At 48.8% G+C, this 26,477-nt stretch overlaps 1 protein-coding gene across 1 annotated transcript; it reads left to right on the forward strand.

Moving 5' to 3' along the window:
• Positions 1–1,797: 1,797 nt before the first annotated feature.
• DESI2 (desumoylating isopeptidase 2) lies at positions 1,798–24,894 on the forward strand. The gene is made up of 5 exons (XM_029047244.2): positions 1,798–1,942; positions 17,053–17,125; positions 19,505–19,598; positions 20,302–20,443; positions 21,345–24,894. Exons 1-5 carry the CDS (start codon positions 1,886–1,888, stop codon positions 21,597–21,599), a joined length of 621 nt encoding a protein of 206 aa, XP_028903077.1. The 5' UTR covers positions 1,798–1,885; the 3' UTR covers positions 21,600–24,894.
• The last annotated feature ends 1,583 nt before the right edge of the window (positions 24,895–26,477 follow it).

Consider the following 26,477-nt stretch of genomic DNA (forward strand, 5'->3'; position numbering starts at 1 on the left):
GAAAGAAGAGTGAAGAGGAACAGAAGGAGGTAGAAGGTCATGAAGAGAAGGAAAATAAAATGAAGTTATTTGCTAAGTGCTTACTATGTGCCAGGCACTATATTAAGAGCACTGGCATAGATACAAGCTAATCAGGTTGGACACAGTCCCTATCCCAAATAATAACTGAAAAAAAAAGGTATTTATTAAGCAACTACTGTGTGCCAGGCATTGTACTAACCATTGGGGTGGAAACAAGCAAATAGGGCTGGACACAGTCCCTGTCCCACATGGGGCTCACAGTCTCAATCCTCGATTTACAGATGAGGTAACTGAGACACAGAGAAGTGAAGTGACCTGCCTGAGGTCACACAGCAGACACATGGTAGAGCCAGGATTAGAACCCAGGTTCTTCTGACTCCCAAGACCATGCGCTATCCAATAAGCCACAAGGCTTCCCCACACAATCAGCCAGTCATTCGTATTTATGAGTGCTAACTGTGTGCAAAGCACTGTACTCAGCACTTGGGAGAGTACAGCAACAAAGGGGCATACAACAATAAACAGAGAAACATTTGAGCCTAATGATAAGAGCACGGGCTCGGGAGTCCAGAGGTCGTGGGTTCTAATCCCAGCTTCAGCACATATCTGCTGTGTGACCTTGGGCAAGCCACTGAACTTGTCTGTGTTCCAGTCTGTGTAAAAACGGGGGTTAAGACTGTGAGCCCCACCTGGGACTACCTGATTACCTTGTATCTACCCCAGTGTTTAGTATAGTGCTTGGCATACACCAAGCATTTAACAAATACGGTAATTATTATGTCAGTGCTTGGCATATAGTAAACGTTTAACAAATACCTTGATTATGATTATATTCCCTGTCCATCGGAACTCACAGTCTAGAGCACTGTACTAGGCGCTTGGGAGAGTATAATAACAACCTGATTACCTCGTATCCCCCAGCGATTAGAACAGTGCTTTGCACATAGTAAGCGCTTAACAAATACCACCATTTTTTTAATAAGTGCTCAATAAATATAATTTATTGCATTGCCGCAGAAGCAGCGTGGCTCAGTGGAAAGAGCACGGGCTTGGGAGTCAGAGGTCATGAATTCGAATCCCGGCTCTGCCTCTTGTCAGCTGTGTGACTGTGGGCGAGTCACTTAACTTCTCTGTGCCTCAGTGACCTCATCTGTAAAATGGGGATTGACTGTGAGCCTCACGTGGGACAACCTGATGACCCTGTATCTACCCCAGTGCTTAGAACAGTGCTCGGTACATAGTAAGCGCTTAACAAATACAAACATTATTATTATTACAATTGATTGATTTGTTGGTGGGTTGGTTGATTGATTGATCGATTGATTGATTGATTGATTGGCGGATGCGCTTCGGCACCGGGCCCCGCTCTACAGGCCGCCCTCGTAGGCGTCGAGGCCCGGCCGACCACGCGCTGCCGCCCCCCCCACCCAACGGCCCGGGCGTTGCACGCTGGGAGTTGTAGTCTCCCCGGAGCCGCGCGGCACGCTGGGAGGTGTAGTCCCCCAGCCCTCACCCCGCCCCAGTGGGCGAGCTGAAGGCGGGGGTGGGGGAGGGACGGCGGCCGCTTCCATTTTGGGCCGCGGGGGTGCGTCCTCCGCACCTAGGGACTGTTGCCGGCCCCGCCCCTCGCCGAGGCCCCGCCCCTCGTCGCCGGCCCCCACGTGGCCGCGGCGCGCGCCGGCGGGAGGGGGAGGGGGAGCCGAGGCCGCCGTGTGGAGCCGCGGCCGCCGTGTGGAGCCGCGGCCGCCGTGTGGAGCCGCGGCCGGTCCTCCCCGCCGCCCAGGTGCGGCCCCCGCTTCCCTATGCGACCGTCGCCGCGGCGGCGCGGCCTGTGAGCGCCCGGCCCCGGGCCGGAGGGACCAGGATGGGGGCGAGGAGGATGGGGGCCAACCAGCTCGTCATCCTCAACGTGTACGACATGGTGAGTGCGAGGCCCCGGCGGCCCCCCACCCCCTCCTTGCCGGCCGGCGGGCCTGACAGGACCGACCGGCCCACCGCCCCCTTCCCGCCCCTCACCTTTCCCCCTCCTCGTCCCCCCACCTCCCCGCCGTCCCCACTCTTGGCCTCAGGGTCCCCCAACCCCTTCTCCCAGAATCCTCTTCACCCCGGCCCGTTGACCCTGCCCTGGGCCCACCTCGCCCCCAGCCCCCCAAAAACAACTCCCCCAAAGCCCCCCACACCCCCCCCAGGGCCCTCAATTCCTGACCATCCACACCTGACAATGAGCCTTTTGCCCATAGACCCTGAACCCTCCATCTCTAAGAAAACCAGGGGACACCCCCCCCAGCCAAGCCACTTTTGGGGGGGGGGTGGTGGGAAGGGCTGTTTTCCTTATCTAGGATGGGGAAGAACTTTCCAGGTGACGCAACAGGTGGATGACAGCAGGCCAGGAAGGAAGGGAAGCCTCCTGGGTGTTCTAGTCCCCGCACCCCCCTCCCACACTACATAGGAGCCGCTTTGCATGGGTGCAGAACTCGTGGGAAAACTTTTTATTTAGGGGAGAAAATGCCCATTGCTGGAAGGGGGGCATTTTGTTCCTTTGCTGCCACTTCATGAGGGCCAGTGTACTTAGTCTGCATCTTTTAAATGTCCTTTAAACGTTGTATTTATCCAGTGCTTTCTATGTGCGGAGCACTGAACTGAGCGCTTGGGACAGTACCGTACAACGGAATTAGTGCGTTCCAGATAAGTGGGAGGACACTCAAGTGGTCGCTGGCCCTGATGTTCAAAGTATCACTTCGAGGAAGATGGGGCATTTGCCCTGTATTCTGAAGCCTGCTCCACATGTCAGCTCTTTACGGGCTCAGTGGGGAAAACACTGTCATGTGTAAACTAAAAGCTTTCATTTTTTAGGAGAGTTTCCTTAAAAGAAGCCCAGCTTTGCTGAGAATCGCCTCCGGGTCAGGCCTCTTAAATCAGTCGATCGGATATGTTCAGTGTTTACTGTGTGAAGAACACCGTATTAAGCGCTTGGGAGAGTACAATATGGGAGAGTCAGTAGGCACATTCCCTGCCCACAACGAGCTTACGGCCCAGAGGGAGAGACAGACAGTAATATAAATAAATTATAGATGTGTACAAGAGCTGAATAGGGCCTCTGGTTACATTTACAGATGTTGCTTTTGGGGTATGAATGTACTACACCCTTTATTTCCTTGAGACTTGGGGTTAGGCCCAGAGGCGTTTTAGCCGTGGCCTACATTTCCAGGATTTAAAAGACATCTTGTTGTGGAAAAGTGACAGTTTTAATCAGAACTGAAATTTGCTCCCACCTCCTTGCTAAGTATTTCTCTCGCTACCAGTTTCCCAGACAGGGAAAATTTCATTTTTATGGACATAAAAAAGAAGGAAAGAAATGGTTTACATTTTGTAATACTAATTGTGGTATTTGTTAAAGTGCCTATAATCAAAGCGGGATAAGGGTATATCACCACCTCACAGAAAAGCCACCCGAGGAGCTGGAGAGAGGTGAGGAATCCAAAACAAACTTACTTGGTTACCCAGGGAATCCATCTACTGTCTTTCTAACTTAATTTCTTCATCTTAAATAAGAACAGTGGGGTGGCAAGCTTGTCAAAGCCTCCACCCACCTTGGAAATCTTCTGAAGAGTGTAAAGTGGTCCTCTTGCTTTTTGGAGGGAAGTTTTTTTTGTTGTTTTTTTTTAAAATGGTATTTAAGCACTTACTACATGCTAGGTACTGTAAGCACTGGGCTAGATACAAAAGCAATCAGGTTGGACCCAGTCCGTCAAGGGGCTCACAGTCTTAACCCCCCATTTTACAGATGAGGTAACTGAGGCACAGAGAAGTGAAGCGACTTCCCCAAAGTCACAAAGCAGAAAAGTGGCAGACCTGGGATTAGAACCCAGGTTCTTCTGGTTCCCAGGCCCATTCTCTGTCCACTAAGCCATGCTGCTTCTCCAGTATTTACTAATGTAGTGAATGGGTGGAAATGGAAAGTGTTAATTAGACCAAAACTCCACCAAACAGGACAGAAACACAGGAATTAAATTGTCAATATGAGCAATTCAATAGAGATTGTAGTATCGGGACTATTATTATTATTATTATTATTATTATTATTGCTCACAGCTTTCTCAGGTAGAGAGTGACAAGGGAAAAAAGCAGAGAGAGCAGGGGATTAGTTCTTGCCAGTTCAGTCTTTGAAAATCCCCTTCTTTCGATTCAAAGTTGGAATCGGAAACCATGCGTCCTTCCATTCCGTGCTATACAGCTCCCACCCACTCATCCCACCCGTACTTCTCTCAGTCTATTACCATTAAATTGTCAACTCATTTTAGGCAGGAGGGCCATAATCTACTTTTATTACCAAATGCCTAGTACATTGCTCTAATGACAGTAGGCACTCAATGATCCATCAGTAGTATTTATTGAGCACCTGTTGATGAACTTGGTGCTGACTGGTGGCCAGTGTGGGGAGAAACACATTTGAAAATCATTTGAAATAGCTTGTGTTTGTGAGCTTTTAATTACCTTGGCTAGTGGAAATTACCCTTTTAAAGTTTGACTGTGTGTTTTTCCCTATAAATTTTCCAATGGGAGTTGGAAGATAATGAGCTATATGTTTACAGATAATAGAATTCAGAAGGAAAATGAGACATCCCCTCTTTTTTTTCCTTTGGCATTACATACATCAATCAATCAGTGGTACTCGGTGCTTACTATGTGCAGAGAAGTATACTGAGTGCCTAGAATATAGCAGAATTAGCAGACTCGTTCCTGCCCCTAAGAAGCTTACAGTCTAGAGGGGGAGACAGACATAATAATAATTTGCAGTTAGGAGACCCAGGAGAGCATAAGACTAAGTGCCTAAGTGCCGAGGGGATGGGATGACTTTCAAAAACTTATTGGGTACAGCTCCAAATGCGTACGGATCACAGGAGGGAGGATGAAGAAGCGAAATGAGGGCCAAGTCAGGGAAGGCCTCTTGGAGGAGGTGTGATTTGGATACAAGGGGGAAGGGAGTTCCAGGCCAGAGGGAGGCTGTGGGCAAGGGGGTCGGCAGCCAGATGGACGGGATCGAAGTCCAGGTTGGCAGAGAATAGGAGCAGAGTGTGTGGAGTGAGTGCGGATCAGCAAGATAAGGTAGGAGGCAGAGAGGCGGTTGAAACCTGTTATGACTTTTTCTTCTCTGCAAATTAACGTTGCCTTCTGGATAACTGTCTCTTCTTAGACAAGGAAAGGTAGAGTAACAGAACATCTACCCCCTTCAGTCCGTTCTAGTCTCCTGCCCGGATCTTCCTGTAAAAATATTCTGCACACGTCACTCGCTCTTTGAAACCATCAATGGCTATGCACCCAGCCCCGCCGAGAATCAGAAACCTCCTGGTCACTGGTATCAAGGCTCTCCCTTGCTTTATCCCCACCATCTTTCCCTACAACTTCCCCGCTTGCCCTCCTTCCCTCTTCCCAAGCCAGCTTCCTTACAGTGCTTCAGTCTCAACTCTCCTGCCTATCTACCCCTGCCCAGAACTTCCTTCCCTTTCAACCTGCAGCCATCCTGAAAACCATCATCTCCCCCAGGAGGTATTTCCCTTTGTATCTCCATCATCCTTGGGACACATCATTCCAACATCTGTCCTCAGCACTTAGGTAGAAAATGATTCACATTCTCCACCCTTTAGTCAAATCTCCACCCTCCTGCCATTACCAGTGGTATTGCATACTCCCACTATTTATAGACAGTTTCTGTGCCTCTTGCTCCCCCATTCAGTTGTAAGGTCCCTGAGGGCAGGGGCAGTGTGTGTTATTTCTCTTGTAGGTGTCAGTTTGGAAATTTTTTTTGACCTTGTTCTCTGTTAAGTCGACAGCTGGCTGTTAGCATTCCAGCCAAATGGGCCTTAATGGCTAAGCTGTGAACCTTTATGCATTTGTGTGGCCCTTAAGAATCAACACTGTTTAACCTACATTGTTTTGGGGGTCTGAGTTGCAGCTCAAGGGCCAGTAGCTGGTGTAAAGAACCAGCTAATAACAAATAATTTTAAAAAAAATGGTACAGTGTTATTATCAAGGCAGTCAGTTGTCCTCAGAACAAGTTGCTATTGAAGGTTTTTCCTCTCTGTCTCCATTCTGCCCTCTCCTAACCCAGCTGGAGATGTAAGAAAAAATGAGGTGGTCGGTAGTGAGACCAAAGGGTGGAGGACTGTTGGAGAGAGCAGGGGTTTGGTCGACTGTGAGGCAGAAGGATGACATTTTAAAGCCCTTATTTCCCAAAGCTCTTTCTCATCAGTTATCTCATGTTGTCCCTGTGAGGCGGGCGGGAAGAGGCAGATATGGTTATACCCCTTTTAAATATGAGGAGACGGAGGGCCTTCCCCTCCCCGCTGAATGGTTAAATGACTTGCCCAAGGTCACACATCCTACCAGGAAGAGAAGCTGGAATTTAAATCCAGGTGCCTTGCTCTGTGTTGGCTCACACTGAAACTCTTCTTGCCATTTTTCTGCCTTGTCTCTCAGCTCTGTGAGAGCTTCCTTCAGTTTCTCCCCTTTAGTATGGCATTTCACCCAGAAATACAGGTGACAGATCAACGTGGAGATTTCATGTGTCCATCTCATTTGTGACATTAAATCGGTACCAGGAGCATTAAGTGCCTGGCTTGTGCAGAGCCCAGTGGTGATCTGCAGCACCACACCATGGATCTCTGGACAATCAGTCAACCCCACGAATCCTGTTTCTCCATCCCAGAAACTTATTGTGGGTATCCCTTGTCCTGTGGGTTTCCTCTCTTTTTAGCTAACATCCTCTCTATCACATGGCCTCCAATTCCATGGTGGTACCATTTTTTTAAAGCCTTTGGTGTGGAAAATGTAACTATAGAAACTGTGATCAGAGAGCAGGGATCTTGTACTCTCTTGTACCCTCCCAAGTGCTTAGTACAGTGATCTGCACACAGTAGATGCCCAGTCCATCCTATCGATGGATGGATCATCATTGGTGGTATTTATTGGGCACTTACCGTGTGCAGAGCACTGTACTAAGCATTTAGGAGAGTGCAATACAGCAGAGTTGGTAGATATGTTTCCTGCCCACAACGAGCTTACAGTCTAGAGGCGTTTCCAGGCCAGAGGACGTATGGTGATTCCCTTCTGTTCACATGCAGGGTGACTGTTTCGGAGATCCGTTGGATTAGAGAGGCACGGTACCTGCGTCCAGAAACCAGGTTGTCTTTATGCCAGTAGCTCATCGATCCTATAATTAACGATGGATTCCGGGAATCTGACGGGGATGGGAGTGCCCCTCTCTGGTTTATAATTCCCAGGCTGGGTCCCGGAGCCTTTCCTGTCCACAGCAGTTACGGTGGCAACTGGCCAGGTCCCGAACTCTCGGTAATGGTGGGAGTCGCACCTTCCCCAGGAGTCCTGCAACTTGCCCCTGAGTCCTTGCAGGCTCTCAGGCTGCCTCCATCTAGTCCCCGAGATGCTCTGAGAACCCTTTCACCAAGTCTGTCTGAAACATCCTGGGCATTCAGGTTCCTCCACAGCATCAGATCCAGAAAGCAATGTGGATGCAGGGCTGAGGGAAACGCCAAATTCAATAAAAAATCCAGCCAGTTTACAGTCGTCACCTTTCCATCTCTGCGAACACTTTTTTTGTCCCAATCATCGAGTGGTTCTGCTGAGTTCTTAGCTGACTTCCTGCTTTTGATCTAATATGACGAACATTTTCTTGTTAACTTTGGCTTTCCCTTGTAAATAAATGCCTTTTTGGCTTGGCAGATTCATTTCCGGTTTTGCATCTGACCGCTCGCTCAATGGATGTTTCCTGTTCCCAGCTAAGTTATCCATTTTGTTCAGAGGCCTCCGGTAGCCTTTTTTGTTTTGCCCACTGGACATGCAGGATTTCTGTTTGGTTACCTTTTTTTAGGTGTTCTCTGGCATGTATTTTGACCAGGCCTGTATTGGGGTGTTTGCAGTGGCTTCCAGGCTCCTCGCTTTCACTTTTCGCCTGCTCTTTTTAGTTTTTCCTTAATATCGTTGTGTTAAGTTTGTTGACCTTCCCTCCCAACAGAATATTAAATTTATAACATTCATTACAGCAATGTTGTAACTACTGTGGATGCTCCTCCTCTACATACTTTGCACATGATCAGGTCCTGTGCATTGTATGCTCTTTTCCTGCCACCTGGGATTGGCTGGGAGGTGGTTCTCAAATCCCCGTGGAAGCAACCAAAATTGCTTTTGCGAGGGGCACTTTTGTGAAGAATTGAAATGTAAGCTAAAGCCTGGTCCATCTCAAGCTTAAAGGAGGACAGTAACTACTGTGGAATGCTACATTAAGGTTCTTAGGCATTTCACTGTAGTAGAGTTTCTTTTTGAACTCCGGGGTTTTCCTATTAGTGTTTTTTACTGTTTTCGGGGCGGGGCACAGAATTTGTGTCTTAGCTGGGCTGGAGAAGAAAATACTCCCAAATCAACAGTAGCAGCAACTGGCCCAAGAGCAGGGTAGGCAGGGCCAGCCAGAGGCATAGAGACATAACTCACCCTTCTACCTCTCCTTTGTTCAGCCTGGGAAGTGGGAGGTGCCGGTTATTCAAAACTTCTGGTTAATTACAAGGCAGGGCAGCTCAACAGGGGACTTCCCATCACCTCCCAGCTGCCTGGTGAGGTCCGGAAGCCCACGGAAAGAGGAGCAGGCAATGTGAACCTTGGCCGGGCTTTTCTATTCAGAGGGCAGGGGTGGATCCAATAAGCCTCAGATGAAGCCGTCGTTTGAGGGAGAGGGCTGCTTGCCCATGACATTTTCAGACCTGCGGTGCTGCCTGAGAAAGCCTTCCAAAAAGCCCATGCCGTCTGCCCCAAAGGACCACATCAAGTGTGAAGGACAAGGAAAAGTCATCAGTGGGAAGGATCACACAGTGTTTGGGCAGTGGGCTGCTGGTGTTTGCTAATCAGATTAGCTGAGGTTTTATGCCAAAGCTCCAGGGGGCTGCACAGCCACCTCAAACACTATAATCTCCAGTCAATCAGTGGTATTTGAGTGCTTACCGTCTGCAGAGCACTGTTCAAAGCGCTGGGGAGAGTGCAGTACAAGGGGTCACTTAAACACAGTTGCCTTCGGATGGGCCAAATAGCGATGCCTGAGAATATGCTCTCCCAAGCGCTTATTCATTCATTCATTCAATAGTATTTATTGAGCGCTTACTATGTGCAGAGCACTGTACTAAGCGCTTGGGATGAACAAATCGGCAACAGATAGAGACAGTCCCTGCCGTTTGACGGGCTTACGGTCTAATTGGGGGAGACGGACAGACGAGAACGATGGCACTAAACAGCGTCAAGGGGAAGAACATCTTGTAAAAACCGATGGCGACTAAATAGAATCGAGGCGATGTACGATTCATTAACAAAATAAATAGGGTAACGAAAATATATACAGTTGAGCGGACGAGTACAGTGCTGTGGGGATGGGAAGGGAGAGGTGGAGGAGCAGAGGGAAAAGGGGAAAATGAGGCTTTAGCCGCGGAGAGGTAAAGGGGGAATGGCAGAGGGAGTAGAGGGGGAAGAGGAGCTCAGTCTGGGAACGCCTCTTGGAGGAGGTGATTTTTAAGTAAGGTTTTGAAGAGGGAAAGAGAATCAGTTTGGCGGAGGTGAGGAGGGAGGGCGTTCCGGGACCGCGGGAGGACGTGACCCGGGGGTCGACGGCGGGATAGGCGAGACCGAGGGACGGCGAGGAGGTGGGCGGCGGAGGAGCGGAGCGTGCGGGGTGGGCGGTAGAAAGAGAGAAGGGAGGAGAGGTAGGAAGGGGCAAGGTGATGGAGAGCCTTGAAGCCTAGAGTGAGGAGTTTTTGTTTGGAGTGGAGGTCGATAGGCAACCACCGGAGTTGTTTAAGAAGGGGAGTGACATGCCCAGATCGTCTCTGCAGGAAGATGAGCCGGGCAGCGGAGTGAAGAATAGACCGGAGCGGGGCGAGAGAGGAGGAAGGGAGGTCAGAGAGAAGGCTGACACAGTAGTCTAGCCGGGATATAACGAGAGCCCGTAATAGTAAGGTAGCCGTTTGGGTGGAGAGGAAAGGGCGGATCTTGGCGATATTGTAGAGGTGAAACCGCCAGGTCTTGGTAACGGATAGGATGTGTGGGGTGAACGAGAGGGACGAGTCAAGGATGACACCGAGATTGCGGGCCTGCGGGACGGGAAGGATGGTCGTGCCATCCACGGTGATAGAGAAGTCTGGGAGCGGACCAGGTTTGGGAGGGAAGATGAGGAGCTCAGTCTCGCTCATGTTGAGTTTTAGGTGGCGGGCCGACATCCAGGTGGAGACGTCCCGGAGGCGGGAGGAGATGCGAGCCTGAAGGGAGGGGGAGAGGACAGGGGCGGAGATGTAGATCTGCGTGTCATCTGCTTAGAGATGGTAGTCAAAGCCGTGAGAGCGGATGAGTTCACCGAGGGAGTGAGTGTAAATGGAGAACAGAAGAGGGCCAAGAACTGACCCTTGAGGAACTCCAACAGTTAAAGGATGGGAGGGGGAGGAGGCTCCGGCGTAGGAGACCGAGAATGATCGGCCAGAGAGGTAAGAGGAGAACCGGGAGAGGACAGAGTCCGTGAAGCCAAGGTGAGATAAGGTATGGAGGAGGAGGGGATGGTTGACAGTGTCAAAGGCAGCAGAGAGGTCAAGGAGGATCAGAATGGAGTAGGAGCCATTGGATTTGGCAAGAAGGAGGTCACGGGTGACCTTAGAGAGAGCAGTCTCGGTAGAGTGGAGGGGACGGAAGCCAGATCGGAGGGGGTCTAGGAGAGAATGGGAGTTAAGGAATTCTAGGCATCGATTGTAGACGACTCGTTCTAGGATTTTGGAAAGGAAGGGTAGTAGGGAGATAGGACGATAACTGGAGGGGGAAGTGGGGTCGAGAGCGGGTTTTTTTAGGATGGGGGAGACGTGGGCATGTTTGAAGGCAGAGGGGAAGGAGCCCTTGGAGATTGAGTGGTTAAAAATAGAAGTTAAGGAAGGGAGGAGGGCAGGGGCGATGGTTTTAAGAAGGTGAGAGGGAATGGGGTCCGAGGCGCAGGTGGAGGGGGTGGCACTTGCGAGGAGGGAGGAGATCTCCTCTGAGGATACTGCAGGGAAGGATGGGAAAGTAGGGGAGGGGGTTGGTGGGGGGGAGGGGAGAGGCGGAGGGGTGACTTTGGGGAGCTCAGACCTGATCGTGTTGATTTTCGTGAGGAAATAGGTGGCCAGATCATTGGGGGTGAGAGATGGGGAAGGGGGAGGAACAGGGGGCCTAAGGAGAGAGTTAAAGGTCCGGAACAATCGGCGGGGGTGACGGGCATGGGTGTCGATGAGGGAGGAGAAGTACAGTGCTCTGCACATAGTAAGTGCTCAAATACCACCGATTGATTGGAGCTTTTGGGTTAGCTGCCAGTTTTTCTCCCATACACCCAATTGTGGGGCGAAGGGGGAGAAGTGCTCTGTGTTTTCATTACGGGGTCATATCAAAATTGTGTAAAAGAATCTGGGGAGGTTTCTCTAACAGCATGAGACTGTTGTGCCGTAACACGATCCCCGAGTTGGTGTAAGAAAAAGTTGGGTGTGGGTTTTTGTTGCCGATCAAGTGGTGATGGATCAATCAGATGTACTTATTGAGTACTTACTGTGAGCAGAGCCCTGTATACAGTGCCTGGGAGAGTACAATATAATGCTGTGGTTCATCCCAGCCACTGCTTTGGCCTTTCTGCTCCCCGGTGCCTTTGATTTGGCAACTTTATTGTAGTTAGTACCTTAGCATAGCAATCAGAGACAAGGGTGTTGAGCATTCTGCTAGTGGTGGACATGACTATGACATGAGAATTTGTATTGCAAATTGTCATTCCTGGTGGTATCTTTGAACCCCCATCCTCCCTGAAACATTAATCATTTTTGAAACAGAGATCACCTTTGTCTGAGTTCCTTCAAGAACACAGCTCCCATTTTATGTGGGAAGAGCCCGCATAGAGTTGCATCTCATGCTTGGAGAAGTCACCCAGCGATGAGCCGCACCGCCTCCACATGACATCTGCCATTGGCTGTGCCCGGCCTATTTTGTGGCCTGCTGCATCTGGCACCGTTTCTCCTTTTCCCTCCTTGACTTCATGAAGCCTTTGCTCTGAAGAGCCGCTGCCCTTACAGTGCCTCCAAGCGAAGTGGAGTAGGAGCACTTCGTTGCTGTTCCGGACCCTCTGACTCTGCTACCAACTCGGGGATATGATCCTGCCTTAAGGATCCTTCTCCCCACAACCCCCTTCTCCTGCATCAGCCTCCTCATTATCTCTTCCAACACCTGCTTGATTAAATTTAGCTGCCCAGGGGCTAGGCAATTTAAGAAGATGCTAAAATTAGCAGAGCAAGCTGCAGGCTCCAACTAGGTAACCTGCTTGCCGTTGACTTTAACCTTTGAAAAATATTTTGTGCCTTTTTGGCTGGGACCTCTCGTTCTGTGGGTCTGTCTGTAATCCTGTTGGTGTTTTGAGCCCCCTTTCTTCCTACTCCTCTTCCCCATCACCCTAATCCTAACATCTCTAACCTAATGTTAGAAGCAGCATGGTCTAGTGGAAAGAGCATGGGCCTGGGAGTCAGAAGACCTAGGTTTTGTTACCTCTTGTGTGACCTCAGGCAAGTCACTTCATTTTTCTGGGCCCCAATTCTTTCATCTGTAAAATGGAGATTGAATTCCTGTTCTCCCTCCTACTTAGACTCTGAGCCCCATGTGGTACATGATCATCTTGTATATACTCCAGCACGCATAGCACAGGGCTTGGCACTTAATAAATATCACATTTATTTCACGCTTAGGCAACCCCTTGTTCAGAGCAAAGACCCCTCTGGTATTTCCTCCAGCATAGCGGAGGCAGCCAGTCTGAGCACTTGGATGCTGCATCGTTTAGCCTAGAGGGATCATTGGTGTGGGCGGATTTTTTAACTGTTTCTTTTGGTTTCGGTCAGAGGGAGCTTCTCTGTGGTGGCGTCTAGTTTGCTTCATTTACCCTCAGTTTGTAAAAGGAAATCTGTGGCGAACCCAACATAACATTTGAAGTCAGCCCCAGAGAGAAATCCGAACTTTTCTCAAGTACTGTCCCCTCCCTGTCTTGTGGTGGCATCAAGTTAAGTGGTTAAACTCGCAAAGTGGTGCTTTAAAACTCAAATCGGGAGGCTCATGGAGTGAGAAATTTAATGTTCCATGTCAGCCTTTCCCTGCTGCCAAACATTGGAAGACAGATTTCTTATTCAAAAGCCGGTCCCTTTGTCACAAGCCTTCTTATCAAGATCCCATGCTTGGATCAAACTCTTGCAAAAAGATTTGATATGGAGGGTCAGTGCTAACTAGAATAACCCCTTCTAGCCTAACTCTTCTCCTTTCATTTGTTCTTTACCTGCTGGAAAACCGCTGGGTTGCAAAGAGCTCAGTGCTTTGTGTCACAGCTGTTTGTGCTCAACTCCATCCCGCTGCCAAGGAGAGCAGGCAGGCCTTTTCTGCCTTCTAGGAACGGACCACACCCCTACCCCAGCTAATGTGCGCTAACAGACCACAGTGGAGACAGCCAGAGAGTGAGGAAGTGTGGATGGCTCTGCGTACCCCAGCCTCCCTTCGGCTAGGTCAACTCAGCCACATGCCCTGCTGATATTGTGTGTCAGAGAATTCCCAGGGCGTGACCAGGTCAGGGACACATCCTCCTCAATGGACAGATGAGCCTTCGGAAAGCAATGACAATTTCCTGATCTCGAGGCGAAACTGTCTGGAGGGCGTACAAACAGCCAGGCCTTCACAGCCTCCAGAAGGAGTAGGTGCAGCAGCTCCCCAGAAGACATTGTCTGAAGGGAGTTGTCCAGCTGGGTCTCCTAACAGAAGGAGGCACCTTGCCCCTGGCTAACTCCTCCTCTTCATTCCCTCATCTTTTGCCTCCTTAAAACTCGGTTCACAGCAAGCTGAGCCCCTCGGGTTTCTGCATCAGTCACGTTCACTGAGTGCTTACAGCGGGTGGAGCATCATACTATATTTGGGCAAGCGCAACAGATAGTAGGCGTGACTGTGGGCCCCAGTAGTCAAGCTGGGATATAATTGTGGTATTTGTCAAGTGCTTACTATGTGCCAAGCACCATACTAAGCGCTGAAGTAGATAGAAGATCAAGTCCCCCAAGGGGCTCGCACTCTAGGCTGGAGAACAGGAATATTATCTCCATTTTACAGAATGAGGAAACGGAGGCCCAGAGAAGCAAGGTGACTCACCCAAGATCACACAGCACAGGTAATAGAACCTGGGTCCTCTGACTCCCGGGCCAGTGCTCCTTTCACTAGGCTATGCTGCTTCCTGGGGATATGGCAAGGTACTTTTTAAGCACAGAGCAAAGTATACAGTACGACTAAGTTGGTAGATGTAATCCCTCCCCCAAAGGAATTTACAATCTTCAGGGGGTTGGAGAGGAAGAAGTGGAATCCGGACAGATCACGAAGGAATAAACGTCTAGGATTTGGTGACAGATTGAATATGGAGATTGAAAGAGAGGAAGGGAGGAGTCACACAAGGATTATGCTAAAGTTGCGGACCCCCTCTGAGAAGGGGAGTTGATGTCAGCTGTGTTGGACAGAGAAGCCAGCTGGTCTTGTCGCCATTGAGGCCAAGACCTTGGTCTCCTGGGATCATGCGGCAGTGGTGTGCAGGCCATGCTGACCAGGAGAGCCCAATGAGGAGAGAAATCGAGCAATTGAAGGGCAGTGCTCCAGGGAGCAATCTCCCTGTGGGAAAATTGGCCTCTTCCTCTCCAGACTCCCTGCCGACGGAGTTTGGTTGTCCTGACAGAAAGAAACTTCTCTCCTGTTTTTCAGAAAAGAGCAAAAGAAATTCCAATGGTATCTCCCCATCTTTTTTTTAATTCTTATGAAGTTACAAGAATGAGCGTGGCTAAAGTTTTGTTTCTATTCGGGACTTTGCAGACTAGTGTGTTAGGTCTGCAATTTAATTTCCAAAGGCATTAGTTTCCTCTAAATCCTAGGATCTTTGTGGAGAAACCCTGAGAACAGCGAGTGGAATGAACCATTATCATGATGTTAACGTTTAAAATTCCTTACTGATCCAGAATATTGATGATTTCCTAGACTTCCAGTTTCAGTGCTTCAAAGGAGAGCAATGGGCTGGAGATTGTATGTCCCCATTGCTACAAATCAACAAGTTAATTACCCAAATGACCAAAGTCAAACCGTCAGAAAAAAACTGCGGTTGTCAAAGCATCTACAAACTTAGTCCTCTCGTTAAAAGTGGTCGTGCATTGTCTATTTTCAATCATTTCTCTGGTCCCCAGGAGATGGGAGACATCAGGCTCCAGGTAGCTGTAGAGACCATGTAACCCGTCTCCCTTGCCCCTCTCCCCCTTCATTGGGCCCAGCTGGTTTCAATGAGTAATGTGCTCTGAGATCACAGCTGCTGTGTTTGAACCCTAGACCATGAATTTTTGAACTCTTAGTTTCATTTTATTGTCAACATTGGTTATACCTCCCCAAGAGATGTGACTCAATGTCTCCGAAATCCCAGTTGCTGCCGGTTAAGTACAATTGAGCACAAGACTTCCTGTTCCGGGCTTGATCTTAGTACTACTGAAAGAGCGGGTTTTTTTTACCTGTTCTTAGTTATAATTAGGCCACCTTCTGCTCTGCATTTTTGCCATTTAAATAGACCTGTGTTTGAACAGCTCTATCGACACCCAGGCCAGGAAGAGGAAAGTGAACAGGAAATGTTATATGGTGTTGGAGAGGCTGTAAATTTAAGACACAAGTGGACCCCAATTTAAACCATTTAAAGTTAAGAGGAATGGCCCTTACCACATTTCCAGATTCTCATCCCCTTTCAGCTTTACAAAACATCAGTCTTGACTTTACAGTAATAGCTTCCTTTATGGCATTAGCCCCAGGGGAGCACAAACAGGCGCTTGTGGGTGAACAATTTTAACAGCCACTATGGGGAGGAGAAAGAGGGGAGCTGAAAGATGACCGGAGTTGGACTGTAAGCTCCTTATGGGTAGAGATCGTGTCCACCAACTCTATTGAACTTTCCCAGGTGCTTAGAACACTGCTGTACACACAGCACTCAATTCGTACCATTGATCGATCCATTGTTTGACAGGAGGAGGGAGGGAGTCACCCATTTGCTAGGAGAGACATAAGGCAGCATCAGCACATCCATTTTGTTCCCACCGGAGTCAAAGTCGGCTACCTCATCGCGGAATCTCCCCGACTCCATATAAGTACATTAATGTAGCTATAGTTCTCATTTATAATTGATGATACAGTTCTGGGCAATTTAGGTAAAAATAAGGTATCTGACTTTGGTTCAGGAACCGATTAGCCATTTATAGCATTGTTCCCGAGAGCAAATTGATTCCAACTTAAGTTTTGACACGAGACACCACGGAAAGAAGCAGATTGCGTCCTCCATCCTAGGACTGTCTGCAAATAGTGAAGTGAGACACTTCACTTGTCCTAACATAAATTGGACTAGATCTGAGTGTGTTGTCTCTACCCCAGCGTTAAGCATGGTACTTGGTACCTATTAAGTGCTTAACAAATGCCCAAGTTATTATAATTTAATAAGTAATTTTACCAAAGGAGCACCTGCTACGCAGATGTTATTGCCTGTGAATCATCAATAATGCCAAAACCTGATTTAAGCTGTATTTTTGCCTACATTTAAAAAAAGCCCCAAACTTCATGTTATTTTATCCCCCAAATTCCATTCCCCAGTTGCAGTCTCAGATTCCCCTCATGCTGTGCCTAAGGATGGATTGCAAGGATAAAGTTGGTTTGTTTTTTTTAAGGGTGACAGTGGCTTGGGCACGGTTTGGGGCTGATTGTGATGCTGTGAAAAGGAGTCTGACCCCACAGAGAGCCGTTCTTGGTTCAACTCTGGCCCAGGCATATTAAAGCTAAAGGGGATGGTGTTGTAAAGTAATTTCAGGTGTGCTCTACGTAAATGCGTTTATCCATGCCATTTTCATGAAAGTTCGGGTTGTCTGATCAGAAATTTAATTATGAAAACTGTTTGTTTTGTAGTACTGGATGAATGAATACACCTCTTCCATTGGAATTGGAGTCTTCCATTCAGGAATAGAAGTATATGGTAGAGGTATGTGTAGAAGTCATCCTTAAAATTGATTTTTTTTAATATGGTTTTCTGTTTTGCCCTGAAAGAGCTCCTGAATTGAAAAATCATGACCCAGCCAATGCTAATTTTTTGTTTCAGCATAAAAATGAAAAAGTGTGAATGATAGACTGAATAATGCTCACTCAGTGGCCTTTTAGATGTGGGTGAAAAAACCCCACATAGGTAGCCCAAGGAGCACACTTGTGGTAGAACCTGTTTTCATTCATTTGCCTGTTTTCCAGGAAACGACTCAGCAACGGAAAGCGTTACAGTTAGTGTAGAATCACTACATATACCAACCCGACTTTAATCATTTGTGTTTTCTGGGACCTCCAGATTACTCCAGATTGCAGTACCCCCGATAACCTCCGAAGATCACACAACAGCTTCATCTGGTACAGAGAGCACATTGCATTTCAATGTGACAGGATAGAATTCAGTCTGTATGTTGATTGTTGCCTGCCCGGCTCCATCCCTAATTCTCGGTTTACAGCCTGGCACAGTGGACTAGTGCTGCTGCCTCTGGAGGCTTTCATTTGCCTTTCATTTGATTTGACTTTTTCTCTAGGTGGTCCCTGTAGGGTCTCCTTGTCTATTAATTGGGAGACTAAGCTCTGCTGCCTAGGCTTGTTTACTATGGTGGGTTTTATAATCCATAAAAATCAAGGACTTCCGTCACTTCTTTGCCTACTGCATCCGGAAGTATGTGCTTGGGTCACCTCTTTTGCTTTACTTGTGTCCAGTGAGGACCTTTTGTAAAAATAGCAGGTTAATCTCATCTCTTGAGATGTGCCGGGACAGATGTTCACAATTCTCTAAGCTCTTTCTCAAAGTGTTCCCTAGCTTCTCAACAAAAGAGGTGTGGCAGGAACATGGCATCCATCTTTGTTTGAAACTCTTCTCTGATTTCATTAGACCTTATCCTTAGCCTCTGTACTGTAGATCTGCGTCATTCTAGACAAGAGTTAGGGTACATCAGTGTGTACCGGTGCCAAGTTGCAGGAATGCTTGCCAATGGAAAGTACTTTTACTCCTCAAATATTGAAGTAGACTGTGCGCTTCCCCCATCCCACAAGAGACATTCTCCCCAGTTGGATTAAGGATGATCTAATTTATTTTAATGGTGTTTGTTAAGCACTTACTATGTGTCAAACCCTGTTGTAAGCGCTGGGATAGATTCAAGTTAGATTGGAGACAGTTCCTGTCCCAAATAACAATAATAATAATAATTACTATTATTACTGTTACTATTATTATTATTGTGGCATTTAAGTGCATACTATGTGCCAGGCACTGTACTAAGCACTGGAGTGATTACAAGCACATCGGGTTGGACATAGTCCCTTTTCCAGATGGAGTCCACAGTCTCGATCCTCATTTTACCATAATAGCAAATACCATAATTTTACAGATCAGAAAACTTGGGCCCAGAGAAGTGAAGTGACTTGCCCAAGGTCAGACAGCAGACAGGTGGAGGTGCCGGGAGTAGAACCCAGGTCCTCTGACTTCCAGGCCCGTGCTGCTTCTCTAATGGAAACAAAGGCTAAAATTTTCCCTGGAGGACGGAGCAAATTCCAGTTTGTGTACTTACTGCTTCTCACCGTTGGTCAGCTTTGGGTAAGGGAAGAATCTTGTCCCACGAACCTCTTCCAGGGCCAGCTGCCGAATCAGGGTGCACAACGCAGCAGCAGAGCAATCAGAAGAAGTTTGAGAGGCATTCCCATTCACTGGGCATGGCCAAGGCTCCAGAGTATGGCAGAATGTAGATGGAAAATCTGCTCGGCTACTCCAGAGGCTCTGGCTCCTCGGGATCAGTTGCTCTTCCCAGACAGTGGGAGTTTGGGAGTGAGGTTTCCAAAAGGAAAGTGACACAGGACAGTTAGAGAGGGCCAAGCCTCAGAACCACAGTGAATGTTTGGTCAGACCCCACGAGTCCCGTTAGGAGATGGCTGGGGTCTAAATCCTAGACTGATTTTTTTTTCCTAATGTCATGAAACTTCAAGAGTTTGATTAGATTAATTTAGGAAGTTGTGTGCATAAACCTCCAATACATAAGAAGCAACACCTCTATCAAAGCAGGAATAATTGTCTTCACTGCCCCCTGGGTGACCTTGCCTTCCCTAAACATAGCGAGGCTGGAGTAAACAGTTTATCATGGAGTTCTTAAAAGGTCATCTGGCGCAGTCATTCTTTGAGACGATTTAATTTCCACATTTCGACTGTGTATTCAGCAATTCATAGGAGAGAAGTTTTAAAGCTCTTTAGAAGTAAATGAGGCTTAGCCTACTTGGTTGGCTCACAGCCTAATATCTATTTGATATATACTAAAAGTTGTGCGTATGTGCTCTTTTCCTTTTACAGAATTTGCTTATGGAGGGCATCCTTACCCCTTTTCTGGAATATTTGAAATTTCTCCAGGAAGTGCTTCTGAACTAGGAGAAACATTTAAATTTAAGTAAGTAGGGGGATCATTTTTATTGCATTGTTCTGGGTGCCAAGACTTTATAAATAAGCGGTGGAACTCATTCTGAGCTTGACGCTCGTAGCGATTTGAAATAAATCCTTTCAGACCAGTTTAGTGCCTCGCATTTTAACATAGCTATGGTCATATTTCTTTTAGCTTAAGTAGCAAAGCACTTTCCCCTATATAATGTTGGACCTATTTTAGATTAGTCTCTTATCATTCATTTCTAATCAAGTAGGGCAGTTGATAAATTTCTGCAGCGAGGCTGGGGTCCATTTTCCAATGGGAGTTTAGTAAACCAGGGTTAAACCTGGTTTCCTTGCTGGTTTACAATAAGTGCTGCTGGGATAGATCAAGTGGTAACAAAATTCCAGTCAGAGGAGCTGGAGTAACCCCAGCCTTGTTGAGTTTTACAAGAATTTTGTTTTTTAAATGGAAAATCGACTTCAGATCGCCTTGCCAACTCACTAGTGGTGTCCAGCCCACTTTGTTTTGTTGTGTCATTCAAAAAAGTAGGAGGAAAGCATTGGGGGCCCTTAACCATGATTTGGTAGCCTATGGTGTTTTGTTTTGTTTTTTGTTTGTTTTTTTTTAGGACCACATTACTCTAGTAGCCAAGTGTTTAAATGTGCCCCTGAACACCTAAAGAATTGGGTTCTTATTGAATTCACTTGAGTTTTCTCTCCTGTTTTAGAGAAGCTGTTGTTCTAGGGAGTACCGACTTCATAGAAGATGATATAGAAAAAATTGTAGAAGAACTTGGGAAAGAGTACAAAGGCAATGCCTACCACTTGATGCATAAAAACTGCAATCACTTTTCTTCAGCTTTATCCGAGGTAAATTCACCTTTGCGCACATTTTCTGTTGACTGACCTCGTCTGTTTAGGAACTTTAGTGGAACTTTGTTGCTAGAGTCCCAGAGTCCACTGAGAAACTCAATTGTTTCCCTCTCTCAAGCACTGCCTGCAGTACTCTGTATGTAGTTAGCGCCCAGTAAATGCCATGGATTGATTCCCTCTGTGCTGCATACCTTCTTTCAGCGATGGCCTCTCGCTCAGTGGAGGACAATCTAGTTTGCCTTCCTGTAAGAGTGATAAGCTGTGGTCTCACCCATCTTTGGAGAAATGAGGTAACTTAGGCCTTTGTCCTTTGAAGGTGAACGATCCCCTCTTCTCCTAGCTCACCGCATTTCCTCCCACCGTCCCCTCTGGTAAAGGTGGCTGCTCCAGTTAGTACTTCCTGTTTGTATCCTCATTTTCACGGGGAATGTCAGAGGCTGTCGGCATGGAGCTGAGAAGTAGATCCCAACGTCCTCCAGCCAGTTCTTAGCCTGCCAGGCAGGTGGCTGTAGGCCCAAATCAATGAATCAATCAATCCATAGTATTTATTGAGCACTTACCGTATGCAGAGCACTTAAACGAAGCGCTTGGGAGAGTACACTGAAACAGAGTTGGTTGCCACATTCCCAGCTCAAAAGGAGCTTATGGTCCAGGGCGGGGATGGAGATAAGATAAATCGTGGACATGGACATGAGTGCTGTGGGAGCGAGGGTGGGAAGGAGTATCAAGCGTTTAAAGGGTACAGACCTAAGTGCATGGGTGATACAGTACAGAGAGGGAGTGGGGGAAATGAGGGCTCAGTCAGAGAAGACATTTCTTGCCACTGCCCCTCTCCCCCATCTTCTTAGTGTTAACGGCAAATTTTGTTTATCCCCCGCTCCCCGTGGCCACCCTCCAGATCCTGTGTGGAAAAGAGATCCCTCGCTGGGTGAATCGACTCGCCTACTTCAGCTCCTGCATACCGTTCCTGCAGAGCTGCCTCCCGAAGGAGTGGCTCACTCCGGCCGCCCTGCAGTCCAGCGTCAGTCAAGAGCTCCAAGAAGAGCTGGAGCAGGCCGGGGAGACCGCCACCACTGCCACCACTGCGGCCCCTCCCCCTCCCCTGGCCAGTGCTGCCACTGGACCCCGGCCAGGCCGCCACACCAAACTGTGAGCGCCCCTCCCTCCCCTGGAAGACCGCGCCTCCGAGCGGCCTCCCGGCAGCCGGACCCCTCGGGGGAGCAGGGCGCCCTTCGGTCGGACGTGCCTCTCGGAGGTAGAAGCCCGAGAGGTTTCTCTCTCCCCCAACCCCCCAAATCCCAGTCTCTTCAGCTCAGGATTCTATTTGTAAAGACAACAGTCACTAGGCCTGAGAGGGAGGACTCCGAGGAGCCGCCCTCTCTGGTTAGGTGGGGTTTTGGTTTTTTCTTTGTTTTTTGTTTTGGTTTTGTTTTTTATTCCACTTGTAAATTCAGATTTGCTTCTGTTTTATACAAGATCTGTTCCGTTTACAGTATTTTGTATCGCTGTTTACAAGTCTTGCATAGACTCCTGCCACCAGGACGAAAGGAAACCTAGTGTCATCTGTCGGGCAGGTAAAGCTGCTTAATCTTCACTGGTAAAGAGCCAAGGCGTAAATACAAAACGCTCAGTGTCCGAACAGGTAAGGACACACTGCTCCGGTCACCCTCACCCTGTTTAAGAAAAGGGGTTCCTGGAAAATTCAGCCCCCCCAGGGGAGGGGGAGACCTGGGGGATGGGAGGCTGTGAAAGCTGGGGTGAAGCTCAAGTCTTCCCCCCACCCCCCAAAAAAAAAAATCCTTTATTCCACTACTCCTGGTAGGGCCCCTGGGCAGAGGCTGCCTTGGAGTCCAGTCTAGGAGTGGTCATTGTTGGGTTCCGTCCCCCATGTTTCCCGGCTCGGAGTGGACAGGCCTCTTGCCCCTCTGAAGGAAGGGGTCAGATTTTTTCTGTCCTTCAGAAATATCCCTTCCTCCCTGCTGGTGCTGGGACTGTTTCTGAGAAATGAGGTTTTGTTCCAAATCCTGTCTCCTTGTCTTCCTCCGACTCTTTTGAGGGCAGCCAGAGGCAGCTTGAGCCTGACACCGTTTGCCCTACAGTTGAGGCTGCGGGGCCCCTGGCCTGTGAGAGAGGTGAAGTGTGACCCGTTGATTAACACTAACGCTTTCAAGGGTCCAACCCCAGAAAGACAAAGCCAGGCGGAGGCTCCCCCAAAGCGCCCACCTTTATGGGAGTGCCAAAACGGGTCAGCCCACATGCCCCTCTGACCGATAAAAGGTGTCACTCCTTCACCACCCCCTCCCCAGCCCCACTCTCCCACTGGTCTCATTCCCCCTCTGTACTGGCCCCCCTCCCAAGGGCGTCTAATTCAGCTACTTGCCAGTAACACTAAACATGAGTCTCCCGACACGCTACTTTCTCTGAGATCAGGTTCTGTACTGAGAGGCAGACCAAATCACGCCTCTCCACTCCATCAGCCCTGCCACCACAGCAGCCTCCTTCCAGTCTCCCGGGCCAGAAACCATACCTCCCGCCCAGCGTTGAGCTCTCTCCCCGGCCCCAGAATGAGCCGCAACACTCAGGGCTGCCGGCCTGTAAGTTATCTAGGGGTTTGGCCGTGCCTTTTCAAAGGGCATCCACTGCTTTCGACCGCTCCCCTGTCCGGAGCAGAGGTGCCCAGCTCCAGAAGCTGAGGCTCACTGGCCCTGGAGCTCCGGGGCTAACGCCGGCCACGTCTCCCACCTCTGGGAAAGCCCATCTGTTGCCCCCAGCATCCACCTTAGAAAGATGCTTTCCCTTGGCCCAGTTGGTCCTTCCAACGGCTTACTTTCCCCACAGGAAAGAAACACCCGTGGGAGCTTCCGGTTATTCCGTGGCAGGAGCCCTTGTGGGGTGGACATTGCCAGGGCCCCACTCTGTCCACACTGCCCTACCTTAAGGAATACTTGATGCTGTTTCCCTCTTTACTGGTGAGACCGTTTGTCAAAATGTGTGTCTCACTAGATGATTTGTCAGCAGTTTGTTAGTTAACCAGTTATCCAGATCTCTTTAAGTGAACCCAGCCATTAATTTGGGCTGCCTGACAGATCCCCAGGGGCAACAATTATGCAGCCTCTGGATCGCTAAGTCCAAATGCCCCCACCTGTGCTCATGTCCACTGACAAACCCTCTCAGGCTCAGGACAGCAGCTCTCTGAGACCGGTGGTGGCCGGAGAGGGGTAACTTGGACCTCCAGGCCCTTGGAAAAGCCAGGAGAGGAAAGATTAGAGTAATTATTAACAGAGACCAAAGTGAGTCAGCAGGGAGACTCACAGCGCCAAGCTTCACTGATGCTACCTCAGGACAGGCTGGGAACTATTGTTCTAACTTGGGAGAACCCCATCCTTTTCTCAAGTTTCAAGTTGAAAATGGACTTGAGTCCACCTTTCAGATTATCCCTGCTCTTCCCCACAAATACATAAACACACACACACACAGACACACACACTTCTGCCCCGAAAAAGCCTTGGGAAAAAGAGCTATTTTGTTTTCCACACCTCCCAAGCTCTGTAAGTCATCTTCTGTTCCCATATGGATTCTGAGGCAAGGAATGAAGTAAACACTGGCTGTGTACATAGAGAAACTAAGCCTAATGTCCTGGACAGGGGTGAGTAGCCCCTTGTGGAACACCACTGCGAAGGAGGAGTGGAGGTCATCAGCCGTTGGTTTTCAGTGCACACGTTTATTTAAAGCCCTCCAAAAGGTCATCAGGTCTTGGCAGTCTGGCTCTTGTGCAGTCTTGGCCTTCTGATGGTACTGTATCTGTGCAACCATGTGCTGTCACGTCAGCCTCCACCTGATGCCTCAACCCACCGGCTATTGCTGCACCTCCAAGCAATAGTACAAATCGCCCTTCACCAGCATTTTGACAAAGCAGGGAATTCTGGGTTTGGTCCTCTTGACCGCACTGTGCTCGCGCTCCAGGTACCAGGGCCGGGGCTCTTCCTCAGCCCGGACGGGGAGAAGCCACGTGCTGCTTCAGGGCGCTCCCCGCGTTTACCTTACTGGTCCTGGTGGCTCTGTTTCCGTAAGATACTTTGTACTTTTGATACACGCCGTATTTTCGTTACACGACAAGAAACCATTTTTATTTCAGAAGTGTATGTAGCCTTCGCCTACGCGCCAAGAGAAGCCCGCCCCGTGCCCAGGGGCGGCGGAGGCGGGCTTCACGTCCCTCGGAATGATTTCGCGGTGCCGAGTGGACGTTCGCCTTGTGACTTCCGACGTCCACGGGAACGGCGGGCAGAGCCCGACTCGGAGGTTCTTTGGCGAACTCGCATTCAAGTTTATTGTAACTTCAAGGGTTGGTGCAAAAAGAATCCCCACTTTTATTCCCCTGATGTTGGCGGTGGGCTATCAGGTTAGAGCATTGAGATACATCAATTTATTAAAAATACTTTTATAATGAATGCTTCCTAGTGCTCTTTCTGGCAGTTTGGAACCTCCAGGGATAGAATTTGGGGCTGGGAGAGGAGAGTTTTCAGCCGGAATTTTCATTTCCAAGATCCGATCAGCCTTGCCTTGCTTTTTGTCCTCAGGTTTGGTCTAGGTTAAAGGGTCTTTTCCCTAACCCTTCATCCAACCCTTGATGGTGTCTGCCCAATGCCTCTGATGAAGCTGTATTTCAGCCCTATGGTCTTTTTGGGGAGCTCTCTCCAACAGTCATCTTTAGAGGGCATATTGTGCGCACAACACTGTACTCTGCCCTTGGGAGAGTAGAGTGGAGTTAGTAGACACTATCCTTGCCCTCAGGATGCCCCAGTCTAGCTGGGAGGAGACAGACAGTAAATCATTTACAGATAGGTAGAAGAGGAACGATAGAAGAACTTCTTATGAGCAGGGAATGGGTCTGCCAACTCTTGTATGGTGCTCTCCCACGTGCTTAGTTCAGTGCTCTGCACACAGTGAGCACTCAATAAATTGCTGCAAGGCCACTGCCCCCAACAACAACATCTTCCTCCACTTGGTGAATTCCTGGGGGGTTGGGGGGGGAGAGAGAGAGAGTGTGTGTGTGTGTGTGTGTGTCCGTGTCCATCCGTCCCTAGGTCATCCCCTCCCTTCCTAGCTCTTGATCTCCCACTTGTTGCTGCTGAAAAAATCCTTCGTGCTTGGCCCCGAATCTGAAAGGCAGGGGGTGAGGATCCTGGGTCCCCCCAGGCAGCTGCATGGCCTAGAGGACAGAGCCTGGGCCTGGGAATCAGAAGGACCTGGATTCTAGTCCCGGCTCCACCACTTGTCCGCTGTGTAACCTTGGACAAGTCACTTAACTTTCCTGTGCCTCAGTTACCTCATCTGTAAAACGGAGATTAAGATTGTGAGCCCCATGGGGGATGTGGACTATATCCAACCTGATTACCTTGTATATACCCCAGCACTTAGTACAGTGCCTGGCACATAGTAAATGCTTAACAAATATAAAAAAAAACACAAAGCCAACAAAAAAAACAGCTGGCTCTCAGCTCATTAGTGGGAAAGGCTAATTGTTCTGTCATCGACATGGAAGGTGGCCCACGATGAAGAGGCTCCTTTTGAGTTTTCATTGTCCAGTTGTCAACTGCAATGAAACCCTAACCTGCCGAACAAATGAAGATCTGTCTTGAGCCCCTGCAGGGATCCAAAAACCCCTTCCTACAGCAGCCTATTTTCAGATGGGCTGGAGACCCCAGTCTGGGTGGGAAAGGAGAGGTGGGATGGAGCTCTGGTTTGGATTGGGAAGGTGAGCCTGCGCCGGACAGAACAGAGGATAAGTGGAAAAATGTGTATTATCATTTAACCAGTATGTGCCTCAGTTTTCTTATCCATCAAATAGTACAAATTACCTGTCCTCCCCAACCTCTTGATCATCACTCCTCTGGGAGACAACCTCATATGGTCCTCACCATCAGCTCTTTCCTATTTATCCACTCTTCTTCCACCACACCCCAGCTCACACTCTTCATTCCTCTCAAGCCAGCCTGCTCACTGCCTTAGTCTCGTCTCTCCCTCCATTGAC

Source organism: Ornithorhynchus anatinus, chromosome 19 (genome assembly GCF_004115215.2).
Source record: "Ornithorhynchus anatinus isolate Pmale09 chromosome 19, mOrnAna1.pri.v4, whole genome shotgun sequence".
Classification (NCBI taxonomy): domain Eukaryota; kingdom Metazoa; phylum Chordata; class Mammalia; order Monotremata; family Ornithorhynchidae; genus Ornithorhynchus; species Ornithorhynchus anatinus.

Coding starts and splice junctions, on each gene's coding strand:
- DESI2 (XM_029047244.2), top strand. CDS start 1,886: ATGGGGGCGAGGAGGATGGGGGCCAACCAGCTCGTCATCCTCAACGTG. Junction 1,943..17,052: donor TCCTCAACGTGTACGACATG/GTGAGTGCGAGG, acceptor TTTGTTTTGTAG/TACTGGATGAATGAATACAC. Junction 17,126..19,504: donor AATAGAAGTATATGGTAGAG/GTATGTGTAGAA, acceptor TTCCTTTTACAG/AATTTGCTTATGGAGGGCAT.